General features: G+C 36.8%; 1 protein-coding gene and 1 long non-coding RNA gene across 3 annotated transcripts in view; both read right to left on the reverse strand.

Annotated features, from left to right (window-relative positions):
* LOC107076516 (uncharacterized) overlaps positions 1–2,941 on the reverse strand; it is a 54,640-nt gene extending 51,699 nt beyond the window's left edge. Inside the window, exons 1-2 of the long non-coding RNA XR_011189151.1 lie at positions 2,728–2,941; positions 1,638–1,747 (exon numbers count right to left, since the gene is read on the reverse strand). This is a non-coding gene — a long non-coding RNA (uncharacterized lncRNA). The remainder of the gene's footprint in view (positions 1–1,637; positions 1,748–2,727) is intronic.
* Positions 2,942–8,988: 6,047 nt separating this feature from the next.
* Positions 8,989–18,591, reverse strand: part of galt (galactose-1-phosphate uridylyltransferase) — a 92,990-nt gene continuing 83,387 nt past the window's right edge. For both annotated transcript variants that reach the window (XM_069186957.1, XM_006627250.3), the window contains 2 exons: positions 15,830–15,984; positions 8,989–12,662 (listed from right to left, as the gene is read on the reverse strand). In XM_069186957.1, the coding sequence (XP_069043058.1) occupies positions 12,582–12,662; positions 15,830–15,984 (236 nt within the window). In that variant the 3' untranslated portion in view covers positions 8,989–12,581. The remainder of the gene's footprint in view (positions 12,663–15,829; positions 15,985–18,591) is intronic.

Raw genomic sequence — 18,591 nt, forward strand, 5'->3', positions numbered from 1 at the left:
GTTTTAATAGCTGGCTGGTTCTTGCTCTAAACAAACATTATTAAAGCCATGTACCAGTCTGCATAGAGAACAGATGGGGAAATTGGCAGAATGCAATTCAATAAAACAGTTCAGTCTGTAAAGAGACATTATACTTTTTAGTCTTTTATGGCATCAAGCTCTTATTCCCCACCTAATTAAATGAATATACCCCCCTGACTGTTGATTAAGCTGACTAAGGAATAAAATATTGTATACTCTACTCAGAAAACACTGAAAGCAATTGAAAAGGGAACAAATATACTCTATAATCTGTTGCGTTGCCTGAATGCTTCAAACATTTCACATGAAATTGCTTTTTTAAAAGCTTAATCCTTCCCCTCATTGTCCTTCAGTAAATTCTTGGATTTGGTAATGGGTTTTTTTTGACTGAGGGATTGATTCTTTAGCTTTAGAAAGAACTGCTGCTCAAATTAAGTACATTTACTGTAGTCTAGAAAGGCTCTCAAGAAATAATACTGAGACTGGCTCTATTTGAATTACTCATTTCCACTACCCACATGTATGTGTGGGTAAATTGGGCTACCCAACTTACATTTATTCAAACATGGCTGCCTAATCTTTAATAGCAGCTTCTGAGCCATAGCTGAATCAGGCAGAAACAGAAGCACACACAGCACAGTAAGAGCCTTTACTTACTTCTAGCTCATTTGGTTGACCCAAAGAGCTTATCCTTTCATTTCTACCAAGAAGCCAGGGTTTCAACATCAACAATGTGGCTAGGTACAGTAGATTGTTCCAGTCTCCCACACACCTTTGTGTACATCAAAGCTTCCTGTTCTCAGTTCTAAATGTGCTTTCCCATACAGTAGCTCCTGTTTGTGTTTCACTCTTGATCCCGAAAAAGTCCATTGGGTTCAGCCTTCCCCCAGCATTGCATCAGATGGTTGACAAGTGTAGAAAACCATACATTCACTGTACACCACCGCAAAGCTAAAGCAAAATATTGTTTTAATACATCTTTTATAAATAGTTTTACTAAACTGATTATTGCTTTTTTGATATTACATTATTACTCCTTTAGTATTGCCGGCAATTCCAGTAATATGTATCTTGCCGATTTATTGCTGCCGATAATGCAAGCAATTTTATGGCAACTCGAGATTTGCTTTAACTGGAAAAATAATTAGGTCTGCAGATTTTTTTATTTGTCCATCTATGATCCAACTTAAAACAGAGCCAGGGGCTCATGGATATTTCTTATAGTATGGATATAAAAATGTCAGTGGTTTCTTGTGTTCTCTCTGCAATGCTGCAAAATACCTTTGAGTTTTGGTATTAGCCAATTTCACCAAGAATCAATGCACAAAGGAGTATTATTATTCCTTGGTATATGTATTTTTACTGCTTAACTATTACTACTATCCAACACAGATAATTACCTTTATGACATCAACATAATATTAAAGTTTTATTACAAAATTGTTACATAATATGATCCTGGAGACTTGTTTCACGAAACACCATCAGAATCAGGATTCATCATACAGTACATGAAGCAGATATTTCTTTTTTTGGATTTAAATACAGTACATGTAAAAGTGATTGTTTGTGAGCATTTCCAATGTACTGCAATATACAGTAAAATTATGACTTACACTTGTAATTGATGGCATGGTCCCCTTTGCCCTGTTTTTAAGTACGTTTTGACACATCCCTTTAAAGCTGGCCTCTCCCTCAGCTCACCATCGAGTAGACTGTAAATAGACTGTAAATAAAAATGAACAGCTGTAAATAAAATGAAGAGGGGAGCAACTGACGTTAAGGTATGTTAATGACCCTCAGGGACAGACCCTAGCTTTAAGGGGGCCCTAGGCAAGACCCCAGAAAGGGGTCACTTTTTGCACATACACATCTATTAATAGCTCAAAACACAACCTTATTTTACTATAATATACTGTGAAACCTTATTTTAGTAACAATAAATTATATAACTAGAAAACTTTTTTTAACCAACTTTGAAGAACACATAACTTTTAAACAGGAACACGAGACACACATTTCACAAAGATGACGTATTTTAACATTAAAAGTAATAAAAAGAAATATTAATAACAATAAATAATGATAAACAGTTACAAATTGTAACATAACTTACAAATTACTGCATTGAAACCTTTGCAGAAAAAAACTGCAGAAATTGATATGAAATTAAGTAAAACACACAAAAAAACAAATACATTCAATAACATGGGAGGTGAGATCAGTTAGGCTCGGCAGCTGGGAAACATTAAAAACGTTCTATATAAATCAATTTCCCTATCTTGTCGACCTCAGGTATGTTTAATCGACGTGAGCTCAGAAAAGCTCCTCTTCTGCCCCCTCCGCTGTCACAGGGAGAGACTGCAATCCGAAGGGCTACAGGTTGAGTTCACATAACCCCATTTAATGAAATGCAGGAGAAACCGCAAGGAAAATAGCGCGTTTTAAAGTCTTTTGTGCTGTACATTTGCTTGCGCCGATTTTCATCCAGCCGATCCACACGGCATGTATACCATTGCTGGAAACGCGAATCTGTAAACTTTAGTAAAAACACTTCAAGCAGTCTACGTGTCTATCTTGAGAATGTGACATTCGCTAGTTACGTGAAACTGACAGACTCAAAACCAAATTCAAATTCAAATCAAATACAAATTATTACATTATTACGCATATTGTGCATTATTATAATGACTTGATTTGGCGTACCTGTGTTTTGAGATCGCTTATCTCACTCTTCTTTTCTGCGCTACAGAAACATTAAGTACTGGATTATCATTGGTAATTTTTTTAATAGGTTCCCATTACAATAATCCGTACCAGTAACAGGAAGAGCCGCTTTATACTGTAGGAATTTTTCGCTAACAGTTCAACGAACCATTTAAAAACACGTTGTTTTGCACATTGAGGGCCCCCCTGGCGGCCGGAGGCCCTAGGCAGTCGCCTAGTTCTCCTAGGGATGGCCCTGATGACTCTCAAGGACATTCATTAACAAATGTGTGTTTAGACAATATATTTACAAAATCTTAAAAACAAACAGTAATATTGAGAAAGAGTCTTTGTGCATTTGTCCCTAAAACAAAAGATCACACATGTTCTATATGTATGTGAATTTAACTTGAAAGTTTGGAATACTGCATCTTGTGGGTCAAAAATACTCTTTGGATACATTATTCTAATGATGAAAATATTGATGAAGACTGTGTAACTAAATGCTGTGTATATCTTATCTTCATCTCTCATAAAAGACTATTCTATTTTTATAAACTGGGAAGGCAATTCAAATTCAAACTGCAATTAATACAATTAAGCCCCATAAAAAATAGGTTAATGCAGGCTTCTTTACATCTGGAGCAAAAGAGTGTGTGTATCGAAAATCAATATTTTGGGGGGATTTTGGATATCATTCAGTAATGAAATTGTTTACTTTATATTATTTTGAAGTCATTCCCATGGTCATTTTGAGCAATTTAAAGCCATGCTGATTAAATGATCCATACAGGAAATCCACATATATGACCACAGGCACACACAGAGTTAAACAGTCACGTTTTTTAAAATGTAATTCACTGTATCATTTTATCCTTGATGTTTCTAGATATTGGGTAGAAAGTTGTTGGGGTTTTTTTCAGCTCTCAGCATGGCAGTCATGTCTGCAATGTGAGTAGAGGTGAAATTGCAGAGAAATTGCAATGTCACTTCTTGGATATTCACTGCCTCTTGGTTATGTGCTTCTTGCTGCAGGATGGTTATGATTTGGTGATAAAAATAAGTAATTTAACAAACACTTTTATTCAAAGCAGTTTACAGAGAACACATGAACTGTGCATCAATAGTTGCTGCTGAAAGGGCTAGAACAGGAAAACATTTCATTTACTTACGCAGGGTACCATACAAGAATTCAGCAACACATGCCAGGAAGCTCTGTGCATTAAACACTTTTACCTTGACCGGTGAAATACTAAGCTTACCAGAGGGTACAAGCATAAAATATGTAGAGGTGCACTTAAAGTTTAGAACAAGCTACCCAGCCATGTTCTGGAAGATGGTATCCTGTTTTTTCTTGCAGGAAACTGCTGCATGAGATCGTTGGATCACTAAGCTACTAACTACCAAATGGGCTAGATGTGTCCTTCTTCTTACCAGGAATTAAATTTGAACTCATACTAATTGAGAACTTTTTTAGACTATTAAATAAGATACCATCCATCCATTAGGGTTACAGGGGAGCCGTAATCTATCCGGCACGCAATGGCTGCAAGACAGGATCCAGCCTGTATGGGATACCAGTCCATCACAGGGCAGAAGCAGACACACAAACACAGACAGAAACATACTGTACTCACACCAGGGCCAATTTTCCCAAGAGCCGATTAACCTACCAGTATGTCTATGGACTGTGGGAGGATATTGAAGCACCTGGAGGGACCCCACCAGGATCATGGACATGGGGAGAACATATAAACTCCATGCAGGTAGCACACTAGAATTGAACCCAGGGCATTGCAAAGTAACAATGCTAACCACTTTGCCACTGTGTCACCAAAATAAAATACCATTATCTGTCATCTTTATGGTGTAAAAACAGTTTGCAAACATGTAAAAGCTTTTTATTAGGCTGAGATTTATTTCAACACAAATGTGAAAAATATAAATTAAATTAAACATTGATGCGTAAGAAAACAACTTTATTTCTGAATACCTGATGAAAATAAAACTCCAAATGTTTTCTTTAAGCAGTTCAGAATTACCCTGTTATTGAAATAAGAAATTGAGAAAAGCAAATGTGTTGAAATGTCATTTTTAATAGATGCTGAATGTTTAAATGCCATATTTAATGACTGCCAAGAAGGAAGCACAAATTATTCAGAGGACTGAGTGAAAAAAACATCTTAGAAAAACTAAGACATAAACAAGTGTTCCTTCCTGTTTGCAGCTTCTAAAAAATAATACTTCTAGGAAAATTGATCTCTTAATCACTCTAGAAAAAAGCTTGGAGACTACAAGTGCATTATTTTATGTTTTGTTACAAGTTGCATTAATTCTCTGCTGAAATACTTGTCTATTGGAGTTGCCTATTCAGGTGGATGTAGTCAAGCTCTTCAGTTAATTTCTATTTGATGAAGGCATAATTTTATCACTTCAATTTCATCTTGTAGAAGCTTTGGCAGCAATGAGTTAATGAGCAAAATGCAGATGCATAACCGCTCGAGAAGCTAAATGTCATGGCAATTGCCTGTTATACTGTATCTTTCACAAAACGTATCCTAAAGGATTGTGAATAACACTATGCAGTCCTATGTAGCCTCTGTAAAATGCTTAAACATTAAACACTAGTATTAGGTTGCCTTATTGTCTCTTCGGGTAAGGACATAAGAGATTCCCTTCACTAACCTAAGATTTGCTATTACTTTAAGACCAGGTTATTTGATGATGCCTAATGTACTTGTCCTTAGACTAGTCCTGGGAGGGGGACAGTTTAGATACCATTTCCCCAACCAAAAAAGCCTACAAGCAAACAATGGATGGAGTGGAGGCAACTTTGAACACAAAGCATGTGTATACATGATTCATGTAATTGATTGGGCTTGTGGTGCATGTAGCAGCTGAAATGAAATGGGTCATGTGGATATGCTTTAAAGACCGTCTTGAATTGTGTGTAATGGCCTAATAATGTCCCCTGCCTGGGCCATTAAAATCTTAATAGACTGAACCCTGTGGGATTACGAATTATGTGATGCTGTTACAGTATGTATCATTCTTTAATGTTTGTGTGCCCAGTCACCATCACCGGCACTACAGCACAGAAACTGCAAGGAATCTGTAATTGTAATTGAACTACATCTGCAATCCATATGAACTGCATTTGCAATGCATGATTTTAGTTTCCTGTGTTATTTAATATAAAAACACTGCACTTTACTACTTTTAGTATAGTTATATTTGTACAGGTGAATAAAACCTAAAGAATCTTTGTGTTCTCTGCATGTTACATCTTCCTGTATAAGTGAACTTGTGAACATACTCAAAGGATCCTTCTGAGTGCAATGTTTTTTTTAATCTAGAACATCATAGATGATACAATAATTAAAGTATACAAGTCAAATGGTCTTTCTTGTAGTATCATGAGCAGATATATAAAGTGACTGAGAACTCTTCAAGGTATTGCAGGCAGGACCAGAGAGAGAAAATCTCAAAATAGAAAAATACAGGACCTAATTTCCATGACATATTCTAGGATGTGAAACAAAATGATGATGCATCATATAATTGGACATACAATTTTCAGGAAAACCAAGAGGAGGCCCTCTGGTCTAAATTAAAAGTGGTTAAGAACATGGACATAAAGCACAAAAATATAGAGGACACATGCCCAGGGACACTCAGACTCTGAATTTAGTCATCCAATTCCTTACCTGAAAGCATGTAGAGCAGTATAAAATATTATTTAGAGTCAAGAGAAGGATATATTATAAACAGCTGCTGTCAGAGATGTTATACATTATGTGAAAAGCTGATGTATGGTAAAGTATGCAATACAAAAAGGGCAAAGACCTGTGATCGCTTGTTCTGCAGCGTGTCTTGTCTCATTGTTCTTTACATAAATCATCTCACAAGCAGTAGTTGTCAAAAAAGAATTTATAGTGAAAATTATTAACCGTACCATAGAATTAATGAAAAGGCTTCTGAAAAACTAAAGTTCTTCATGCCTGAAATGTTCAGCAGAAGAGAGGTAATGGAGAGCTATCCCAGGGTGCACTGCCCAGGGCTAATTCATAAAAATGCAAAAGGCCTCACGGTGGAACATCATCTATGCCAATTAATACTGGCAATTATCCATTACAAGTCCCATAAAGGGTCATTTGACATGAAAAATGTCACTACTAATACAAATTTGTGACTTTGTTAATTTACCAGCACCCCTCTTTATTTTCTGGTCAGCAAACTACCCTCAAGAAGATTAATACTGTTGTGTGCTATAGGGTCTTCTAATAAATAGTGTCCCATATTTAGAAAAGGACTTTCCTCCACTGTAGGCTACAGTATAACAGGGATAAAAGGGGCGTGATCAAAGATTATTTGAGGTGTTTGCACAGGTACAGTGATATTTAGCTATCAGAGGACAGAAGGTCACCACTTCAGGTGTAGTGCCTATCCACAGAAACATATAGATCTCCAACATCTACTCCTTAACAATCTTTCTTGCACATTACTTTACAATAGCTTCATGACAATGGAAATTTCTCAGGAGCCATCAAAACTGTTTGCAGTTCTAGTCTGTGCTTTGCTTTTTCTTATGAGAGCTTCCCATTGAATCCAAAGCAGTTCAACCAGTAAAGACTCTCAGAATGCTGGTTAATCCATATAGTAGAACTATTTCCATTTCACATCTGCTCTGCACATTTCTGATATGATTAATTGATTGTGACTAGGATTCACAGTTGTCAACATTCAATTGTCCCAATGTCAGTGCAGATGAGTCAGGGGTTGGGAAGACCTGAGCTTAATAGGTTATCTTAGGTTTGCTCCAGAACAGCAACACCAGAAACATGATTCTGGTTCAGGAAGACTCAGATTACTTCTCCAATTACTGCTTACTTTCCTGTAGGTGCTATGAGGTTCACAGTGTGAAAGCACAATGACCCAGACAAGTTCTTGTTTTAGTGGAAAGTTTACTGTGTTTGGTCCTCACCCCTCCTGTACTGGTACAAAGATCCTAGTGAAGCCAAGCTGATTAACAATTTCAGATTTGAAAACCTGTTGGAGGTATTAAATGCAAAATAATTGGGGATCAAAACAAATTGAAAGAAAATTGCTCCTTACATCATCTTTAAAGGTCTACTGCATGGCTTCAAATGCGATTTAAATAGAGCCTCTGGGAACAACACGTCAAGTTGGCTGGCTGCCTGGCATGACATGCAATTGCAGGGTGGAACAGGAAAACAGCATGAGAAGTACAGCCAGCCAGACCGAAGTAACTGGGCTGGTAGAGCTAAAGGGATTAAGGGAGAAAGTAATTAGCAACAATAAAAAAGGAACCAATTTGTCAAGCCTGTAATTGAACTGGCAAAGCATGAGTCCAGTGAGAAGCTTTAATTACGAAGCTTTAACAGTGCCTTTCTTAAAAAAAGGGCATTGAAGTCGGGTATTTGGGCAGCCTGGCTACATTCCCCTCTGCACACTGTCACTGTCACATGCCAGAAATGTGATTCCTTTTCCAAGTGGCAATTTTATGGAATCCCAAAAACCATAGTAGAAAAAAATCTTCAGACTTCCATTGGAAACTGGGTTTACCAAATCAATTCAGAATCACAATGTCACTTCAGGAACCACTGTAACAGAAAATCCTTGAGTCCTGTAAACACGGAACTTCCTGACTTTTAAAAGAGTGAAAGGTAAGAGAAAAATAACTGTGTTGGAAAATATAACCAAATGCACATGACTTACATGTTTGGTGTTAGGCATCTTCACAAAATGGATGGAATCATAGGTCTGCTTAAATATTGCAGCCTTCAGATCTACCATTTCAGTCCATGTGGGAAGAACCCATGTGCCCCAGATTTTATATGTTAAAAAAATACAAAACTTTTTAGATGACTGCAAAAATTCTTAACCAACTTCTGCAGTAACTGAAGGCAATTTTGTATGTAATGACAAATCTTAAAGTGTTCTAATAAATTTTCACACTACTGCTTATGATATGTGAATATTTTTTCTTTAACGTACACCAGTTCCAATGACAGATTGGTATATTACCTGAAATGCAACTTTAAATAATGGCAGAATGTAATGAAAAAAGAATGTTGCCAAAAGCAGAATGTCACAACAGACACTGTATTAAACATTAGAGAAAACATGTCAGGATAGTTTTTTTTCTTCAGTTGTAGATAAAAATGTGCCACTCTTTTGCAAATAACAGGAAACATGACAATATATCAAAAACACAAAAATGTGACTTTGAATAATATGTTAAACAAAACAAACAATGACAACACAAACTATGTGATACAGACAGAAATAATGCTCAGGCCATTTCATTAAGGGGTCCTAATGCTAATCCAACCATTTTCAGTCCACTTGTCATGGTGAGGATTACAGTGACAGTCTGTCAATTATGGAGGACTGGACATCGTTCTCCTTCTTCCCGGGAGATTCCAAAACAAGGACAAAGATATAGTTCCTCCACTGTGTCCTTGGTCGGCTTTCAGGTCTCTGCCCAGTGGGATATGTCTGGTCAAGCATCAGGGGAAAAATCACATTGAGGACATCCTTACTGGGTGCCAGAACCTTCATAACCATTTATTCTCCGTCCAGAGGACTAGAAAATCTGAGGCTCTCACAGGTAACTCAGTTTATCAACCTCTAAACAAAAATCAGAACTTGCCCTGTCTAAGACACAGAGGTACTAAGACTTCCGTCCATAAGGAAAATTAGAGCACCATCATTAAAACTCAATTGTGACATTTGTGGAAATAATATGACGTATGAAAAGACATTTCACAGTGAGGAATACAGTATGTCTATATGTCAAAACACTATATATTAATTGCCAAGAAATAAAATAAAGGAGAAAATAAGAAGGTGATCAGTGTATTTCATCGAGTTCATCTCCGAATTCAATACCATCAAAATTCCAGTTTAGGGGTTCCAAATTGTGATTATCATTTTGTACAGCCAGCTCAGTCAGAGCTAAGCTAAAGTTGTTACAGGCAAACAGTAAGCAGTGAGTGAGCAATGGCAATAAATAAGAAATGGAAATGCCCTAAGCCAATAAGAAAAGTAGATAATGTTTTTTTATTTATTTTATAACTGGGGCTCACAGAATGTCAATAATTTCTGAACAGCCTGATAATTCCTTATTTTAACTCTTGTGTTCCTGTAAATAAATTATGCATGTGTTTCTGAGATTTACCACATGCACATATTGTCATTTTCAAAATTAATCAAGGCAAGCAGATTAGATAGAGAATGATATGTTAGAAGTCAAATTGAAAACAAAAATAAGTCAATGTGTAGGTTAGGTTCACTGATACTCCAGTGTAAATATGACTAAAACCACATAAAAGATTATCCTGTTTTGCTGTGGTCCCTGAAGATCAGGGCCGTGGTGAATACAAGCTGAGCTCCAAGCACAGGGTCTCAGACCAACCTTGGGGATCTTTGGATGGAGTGAGCCTTGCTATTCATCATAGCCCTAATCAGAATAACAGAATGTCAGAGCCATGAAGTGAGCAAAGAGAAAGGCTTAAATAGTCTGCTCCTGGAGCAGATAACTGAATTATAGGCCATCTGATTGAAAACTTAACAGCCTTCTGGAAACGTTTCACGACCGACTGCATTCTCATGGGGTCAGACTGGGACTGAGACCTCCTGCGAATACACTGGTTGCTAGTGACAATGCCACGACATGATCTGCTCCCAGCCCAGGGGAAACAGATCCTGATAAAAAAAATGTACTGGAAAATGTCGTTCTTGGACTTAAAGAAAACTATTATCTCTATATTATCTTCAAAACATCATCTATCCACTTTTGGATAATGGTCTTCCCAAGGTACATCCACAAACTTCTTTCTTTGTAAAGTCTTCCATCTTGATTACATTAGGGCATTTCTGGACTACGGCTGCCACCTAGTACAGTAATTCCTGGACACATTAAGACAAAAGTGGATTTTAAAGTTGTCCTGAAACTGAAAAAAATGTACTTGGAAAATGAGAGCTAAACCTCTGAATTATCATGCAAGGCCAGTAGTAAAAGTTTAGTGATCAATTAATTTAGTTAATCTAATTCAATTTGTTTCAAGTTCTGTTCTGTATCAAGAGTGTCCTGGCAATATGGGACTAAGTGGCAAATCTATTATGAACTCTTAGTTGAATATACAGTATATACAATACAGTATCTATTATATCATGGGTGAGAAATATCACATGCCTTATTGCAAAGCTTGGGAAAAAGAATGACCAATGACTAGAATGTCATAGAATTGACTCAGAATTCCAATTTTCATTGTTAAGAGGGTGTTTGTACTTTGTACATCATTTTTTTCTGCTGATGCTGTAGTATTTTATAGGGTGAACATACAGAACTGGTTTGAACTGGAATGGAAGAATGCTGGACACAAGGTTTAATATGTAGGTCTATACTGTGTTAAATAGCAATGTGGTCTATACTGTGGCAAATAGGGAAGAGGAAGATGTGTGTGATCTTGGAATCCTGCCAATCTCATCAGCACAGGGAAGTGTGACAGTAGAAAAATATTTAATCACTTTGAGAAAAATATACCGAGCATCTCTATTTTTCACTCCCATGCACATTAAATAAGAAACTTATTTTAACTTCTGAGACAGACTGCCTTTTAAGGGGAAGCGGGAACATTTTCTCCAACACCATTATATGGAAATAGAAGTCGACACCTGTTTTACCTTATTAAGGTTCATCAGTGCAATGCAGCCAACATTGACCGGTGAATCAGGAATACAAATGTACAGTATCTTGGAAGGTATATCTTTCAGGTGTATGGTATCTTATGGTATGAATTATGGGTAGGAATGTAAATTAGAAACAAGTTTAGTTTGATTCCACATGCAGCTCCGTACCAAAATATAAATTAGTCTGGGAGACAGGACTGTATCTTGTGCTGTGTGATACCCTTAAGAATCAATTGTCCATAGCTAAAAACATTGACCCTATGTATAACAAATGGAAAGACATTTCCATCTCTCAAGTGTTAAGAGCTAATTAATATTCACACCCAGAATTCATAGCAATTGTGTTATCTTAAAAAATTACTTTAACCTCAGAAGGTGGCTATGAGATACTGTGTGTGTTTGTCTAGGTTATAATATGGGTAACAAAAAACAATGCAAAAAACATCATTTCAGAGATTTTGAATACATTTTATTTGCTATTATGTAGTTTATTTTTAAATTGTTTACATTTTTAGGATTTCTAAAAGTGAAACTCGAGTCTGTTCAAGTGAATAGTGCTGGTGCACTATAGGTTTCTGTAAATGTAAAAATTATGTACTTTTATTCTGCATTAGTATTTATCTTAATCAGACTATCTAGTTAAACTGAAATATTTTTTTTAATCCTGAGCTAAGATCCTCATCCAAGGCAGAGGCTACAAAGACAGCTTCTCCTGATTTTGACCTGAATTAATGACTGAGTTAATTATGAGTTCATGTTATCCTAGGACTCTGTATGAGAAAAGCCTAAAATGTTGCCTATTTGTAAAATGCCTTACAAATCCCACAAAATGTGTTTATTGTATTAAACAAGGAGGTGGAGGAGAGTCCCAGCTTGCCCACTAATTTAGAGGGTATATTTCTCCTGTGGACTTCTGTTTCAGGAACAATCAACTGGCACCTTTGCTTCAGTACAACATTCATCACAGATTGAACTGCAAACAATCGACACAACAACCCGTGAGGTAACTTTCAGTTTGATTTTGATTAATGCCGCAAAGAGGATGGATTTGCCTGATGGAAGATGGAGAGGCTTTCCATCCTGTGGCTTTTTCATCAGTGAGCAGAGAAGTGCGTGAGCTGCCCATTCACCTTCCTTCAGCAGTCCACCCCAGATTGCTTCTCGGCCGCTGCAGTTTTGTAGTGCTCCTCCGGCAAGTTTCTCAAGCGCTCAGCTGCCTGCATTGAAATTGTTTGAGAAGAAGGATTAAAAGTGCTGCTCTCTCTAGGCTTGGCTGCCACTAATGATGTGGCCTTCTACGATCTTTACCCGTATCGAGTCACCTAGAGTATGGTTATCAGATTTTCTGCACTTGGATTTCATGACTTTCTTACTTGATGCTGTATATACACTTAAGACAAGCTTTTACTTTGATCTGTCATAGATATGTGTCATTATATAATTCTGGATCATACCTCTTTGCAGTGTACTCTGCTTTTTCTATGGCATAACACTGTAAACATCTATATAGGGTATCAAAATAAGTATTACAAAACAACTGAACTGTTTTTAACAACAGCTATTGTGCACATTTCAGCCTTCTATGTCAGGCCATACAATTATACACCTAGCAAAGCTAGGCACATGCCTGCTGTTACATATTGCGGCTGTAAAGCTGTTCACTTTAATATACTAAATAAGTACTCCAGGCGTGCAGGTTTTTATAGAAAAACAAACCAGGAAGCTCCAGACTACAAAACAAAAAACCAACAGGAATAGTTAATACACACTTTTGTATAAAAGTATTTATAATCACACAGCCATACGTTATTTTATCCATGGTTATATTTGCACTCATTTGCAGCAACAGGAGAAAACTGTCTGCAGGACCAGTGAGGTAAAAAATTGCCTATGGATTTTCTTTTTTATAATGAATTTTTAATAAGTAGTCATAGATGCTGCTTCTGGCAATGATAAAAATAAGATTCTATCTCAGCTCAATGTTCAGAGAAGAAAAAAATCTCTTAGTTGAGCTCTCCTTGGTGTACTATGAGCTAAAAACATAATGTGTCTCTTACTACTTAATCCAATACTACTTAATGAATCTGATTCAGCTATATACAATTCAATATCTTACCATATCACTACAGAGCTATTGAATACCTCTCTTGGGCTTAGAGATTTAAACAGGGTCACTTTAATAATGCTTTAAAGTTTCTCCCATGGGCCAATGGAAAGCAGACATATCTTAAATCTCGTATGAGATTAGTTGGATTATACAGTACAGAACTGACATTTAGATAGGTTCAATTCCATATACACATATTCATCACTCTATCATAGGTTACTGTATCATATTTATTTATATATTTATTTCCACTGATTGTGACTGACCTGGGTGCATAACTTCTTCAGAAGCTTACAGAACTCTGTTGTTGCTCATCTTAAGACATCTGTCCATTGTGCTGTACTACACAAAGTATTCTATTTCCTTAAAATATGTTTTCTGTATTATAATTTGTATATCTTGGGTCACAAATCCATGGATGATAACAGAACACTGAAGCACCCAGTAAAAACCCATGCTGTTTTCACACAGATAGCTACCCAGGAACCAGGAAAGTTAAGAAATAGCTTGATGGGTTCAGAGCATGTGTTCTTAAACTCTGGGTTAGGACCCAAAGTGGGTCATGAATACCATTCCTGTGGGCAGTGGCAGTGGCAGTGGCAGGTTTGAATCTGCACTCCCTACTTGAACATCTTATCTCGGCACATGTGCTTCTGTACCATCTAGAGTGTATGGGTAAATTATAGGGAACTACAGTTCATGGGGAGCATGGGAAAGAGAGGTTGTCAAAATGCAGCTATTACTTTTATTTTTGGTTCAATTATTAGAGCAAATTAAAAGAGTAATTAAAAACAATCTAGTTATGCTGAACATGTTATATCAATAATGCATGTTGCCCCAGAACATGCCTAGTATTTTTTTTCAGTACCAAGGAAACAAAAAGTACATGTTTAGAATGTCCAGTCATATAATCCGAGGATGGGATAATGCTGGCAGTTTGTAAGGCTATAAAAGGGGTTGGGGAAAAAATCAATTGATTTCTTGGTTTCCGCTTGTTCTATTCAAATGCTAGCGTATACCGTGGCATAATGAGCAGGGGTATCTTGGCAGAAAGGTGTCATTGGATCATGTCATCAATCAATCAAAGCCTCTATTAAACAAGACATCCCCACTGAAGAATAAGTCTTATGTACAACAGGAGGTCAAAAGAGAAAGCTAGACCTTTCAAAGAAGAACCCTGGGTAACCTTAATATTTAGTTACTCTGAGATTGAGGCTTTCAGGTTATTTTGCAAAGTGGATATCACTTTGTTGCCTGGTTTTAATTAGATTGTCAAATAACTCTTCAGACAGTACAGCTTCAGAGGATCTGTACTTTCACACCAGGTGACATTTATATGTGTTCCTGAGCTACCCTAATGAAAGCTCATCATGGCAAATTTATATGGTAATTTTGACACCTCTTGTTACCATGGTTTTCCTCCACACTTTATCCTAATTTTCTTCTCTTTCCTTTCTTTTGGTTGGACTGCACTTCAGAAACCTAGACCATTATAGTGCCAGGGAATGTTAATAATGGTGGCAATTCTTTGCTCCTTTGAGCATTTCTCATTGCAAATGATGATATTATAATTGTCTATGACAGTAAAACCATAGAAAAGCTTAGTGAATGCAAGAAATATTCATGCAAAGCTTAGTAAGGGCTGATCCTTTTGAAAATAGTCAAAAAGAACAGCTGAGTTGAAGAAACCAGTGTGGTCTGGAGTGTTCTAGTATGTCGGAGTGTTAGACAGTGAGGGACTGAAGGCAGTGAGTTAAGCAGTACTGGTGTACAGCATATTGGGATTCAGGATCTGAGGGCAGTGAGCTCAGAATACAAGGATATGAACAGCACGAGACCTGAAATGGGGAACACCCTGTAGATCAGGGCCACTTCCAAACCATTAATCAGCTGTTACACTGATACTGCTGATTATTTAAAATTGTGCAAGGGAGTAGACTGCAAATGCTGCTGGTTCAGTAGCCTTTTCTGAATGATATTATGGGTTACCAAACTATAACATTCATATGTGCATTCTAAAACCTACAGTACCTAAACTGTATATTCTGGATTAGCACAAATACATAGATATACTGTCCTGCTAACCCCCAAACCAAACATTTATGCTCAATTACAGTATATCCAAGTACGCATCTCCTGGCCAAATAACACCAGAAGCCAGATTGCCTCAGAGCAGCCTGTGGTCAAAGGGGGAATTACAAATAACTCTAAAAAGAAAAGAAGAAACAATATTCCTCTAAAGATATGGTGCAGTGGCTCCACCACCCAGGTCCTCACCTGCTCAGGCGTGAGGTCTCTTTGTTCCTGTGCCAACATTTCATACCCCACAATGAATTTTCGTACTGTGGCAGAGCGCAGCAGTGGTGGGTAGTAATGGGCGTGAAGCTGCCAGTAGCTCATATCCTCTCTCAGATAGTGTCCTGTGGGAGCCCCTACAAAACAAAGTGTATTGTTGTGCATATGTGGTACAGAGTCCGCATGAAGCTGAAATCAAGTGAAGATGATCATAACCTTTTAATCCTACACAAAAAAAACACACACACATGGATTTTATTAACTGTTTTTATAGTACAGTATATCCTCCACCAAGGTAGAATTGCTTACAAGTGTATTTTGAATGTTAAGTGCTACAGAGCTGTGCCTGCACTATGCAGTATGTTGTAAATGACCCTCTTGTAATATGAGACAGGGTCTTCAGTTTAAATATAAACAAAGAAGACAGCATTCAGTGAAAGGTAAGGTCTTCAAAACACATTATTGCACACACCATATTCTTATTCTGTAAGAGATAAAATGTTCAGAACATATTAACAGGTAGAATACTGTCTCAATTATTTTATTGTTGTGTTGTCTTATTGTTCTCGCAAAGATGATGAACCTTGAAAGGTGTTACATCACATAAAATATTATTATTATTATTATTATTATTATTATTATTATTATTATAGAAGACATGCTATGAGGTTTCACAGTGCATATTGAGATGTAATATGGTTGTGAGCACATAAAAATCTCAGTGGTTTGGCTTTGCTCCCAGTTGAGGTCCTCCTCTCATCCCCATATAATGAATGAAAAGCGTATCATATAAGTTAAACCTGATTCATCCTGTCTGCTCCTGTAAAACAGCAGATGATTTCCTAAGCTGATATTTTCTTCCTCTCCTCTTCCCTCTGTCTTCTCAATTACCTTGGTTTTCTTTCCTTATCTTTGGCAGTTTGGCTTCTTTGTTTTAATTTATTTCTGCTTATTGGCTTCTTTTGTCTTACTATTGTTTGCTTATTACACCTTCTGTTTGTATGCTTCTTCTGTTTTTAGCCATCTAAAACATAAGTGAGGCCTACAGTATCTACACAAAATTAAACAACTATTTGGACATACGTGTGCCTTAATAAAGATAGGAAAGATCCGACAACTTTAAGCTGCAAACCCATTAATCATCTCTTGTATCACTATGGTGCGGTAACATAAAAAATTACGTACTTGTTGCTTCCATTGGAACTCTGGACAAATTCAGGCATAGTATCTTAGGAAGGAAAAAGTAGGCACAATCTCTTGATGAGGTGTATCTTGGGAAACTCACTGCATTTGTTACTGTACATCATTTTCTGTATTTTACTTGCTTTTTCTGTGCTTTCACTGTGCAATGGTCCTCTGAATTTACCAGAATATAGTAGGTCAATATGCCATGCTACAGTACCTTCATAAACATACAGTAAAATAATTTAATAATGTAGTACTACCACAGTTTAGTGTAGTAAAAAACAGTGAATTATAAAAAAAAGAAGCATGACAAAAAAAAGTGGACTAGAGAAAAAGGAAGAGGCAACTCTGGGTAAAAAAGTAAATCTGATGAAAAACTGTGGCTTACTCCACAAACACATGCATTCTGCTTGTACAGCACTCAGCGATATCATCTAATTATATTGCTAAAGCCACATAAAGATACTATTGGCAATAATTAGAAGGACTCGGCTGATAAAATACATTTTAATATTGCAACAACACAGACCAGGGAATTAGCATCCCATTAATAAAATTCATAAAATTTATTATGTACAAAAAATCTAAACTTTCTGTTTTGTTCACTGCTGCTTTTAGTGACAAAAGTGCTGTGCTGTCTAAGCAGAAGTATGGATTCAATTATAATGTCCAGTGAAATGCAGGGTGGGTAAGTGAAATCCATATCTTCATCCGTTCCATATTGTACAGCAGGATTTCGACTTATTCAATTACACGGCTGACATCAGGAATTTCATGTGCAGTTGGGAGTCTGTATTTAAACATCAGTGGGCGCCGAGGGAATTCACTGTGCAAAGTAACCTAATATCATTCAATCACACTTCAGGTTTTCAGGATATAAACGAGGGTCAACAATCTAGCCCTGCAACTCCTGAGGGTAGAACAAGAAGAAAGAACAGCTGGAGGAAGCTATGGCCAAAGTAAACAAACTAAAAGTTGTTTTTTGCCTCCAGAAGACCATCCATATTAGGCAAATAGGGAAATATTACTAATGTCTCTGTTGAGTTGCATAAAAACTCCACTTGCACTGCTTACAGATTCAAACATCAACAGCAGTTTCATCTTAAAACCAAATTCATCAAGTTCATAAAGATAACAGAAGAACAGAACAGTTAAACTTCCTTCAAATGCCCTTAGTGTTCTTCACAAAATATACTGAACACTGGCATCTGTAGGAGACCCAGTGTTCATAGAACATAAGTTCATACCTGCAATTTTATACTGTTACTTACTGAAAATAACCTTTGATTTTATTCAGAAGCAGCTTTTATAGTCCCTTTCCTATAGTGCCAATATCATTATCTAAGGAAACTTTGACTAACTAAACACCATGAAACGATACATAGTCATGTGATCAAACTCATAAATCTGAACATGCCATACTAGGTAATGTTACTGCTTAACTTCCGCAGACTTAAAATAAAAACATATGATTCAAAACCAGCATTAATAAGGACATTTAAGACTGAAATCAGGCAGCTCTTTTTTATACGAAAGGTTGTGGGGGTCCAGAACAGACA

This window comes from Lepisosteus oculatus, chromosome 3 (genome assembly GCF_040954835.1).
Source record: "Lepisosteus oculatus isolate fLepOcu1 chromosome 3, fLepOcu1.hap2, whole genome shotgun sequence".
In the NCBI taxonomy this organism is placed as follows: Eukaryota; Metazoa; Chordata; class Actinopteri; order Semionotiformes; family Lepisosteidae; genus Lepisosteus; species Lepisosteus oculatus.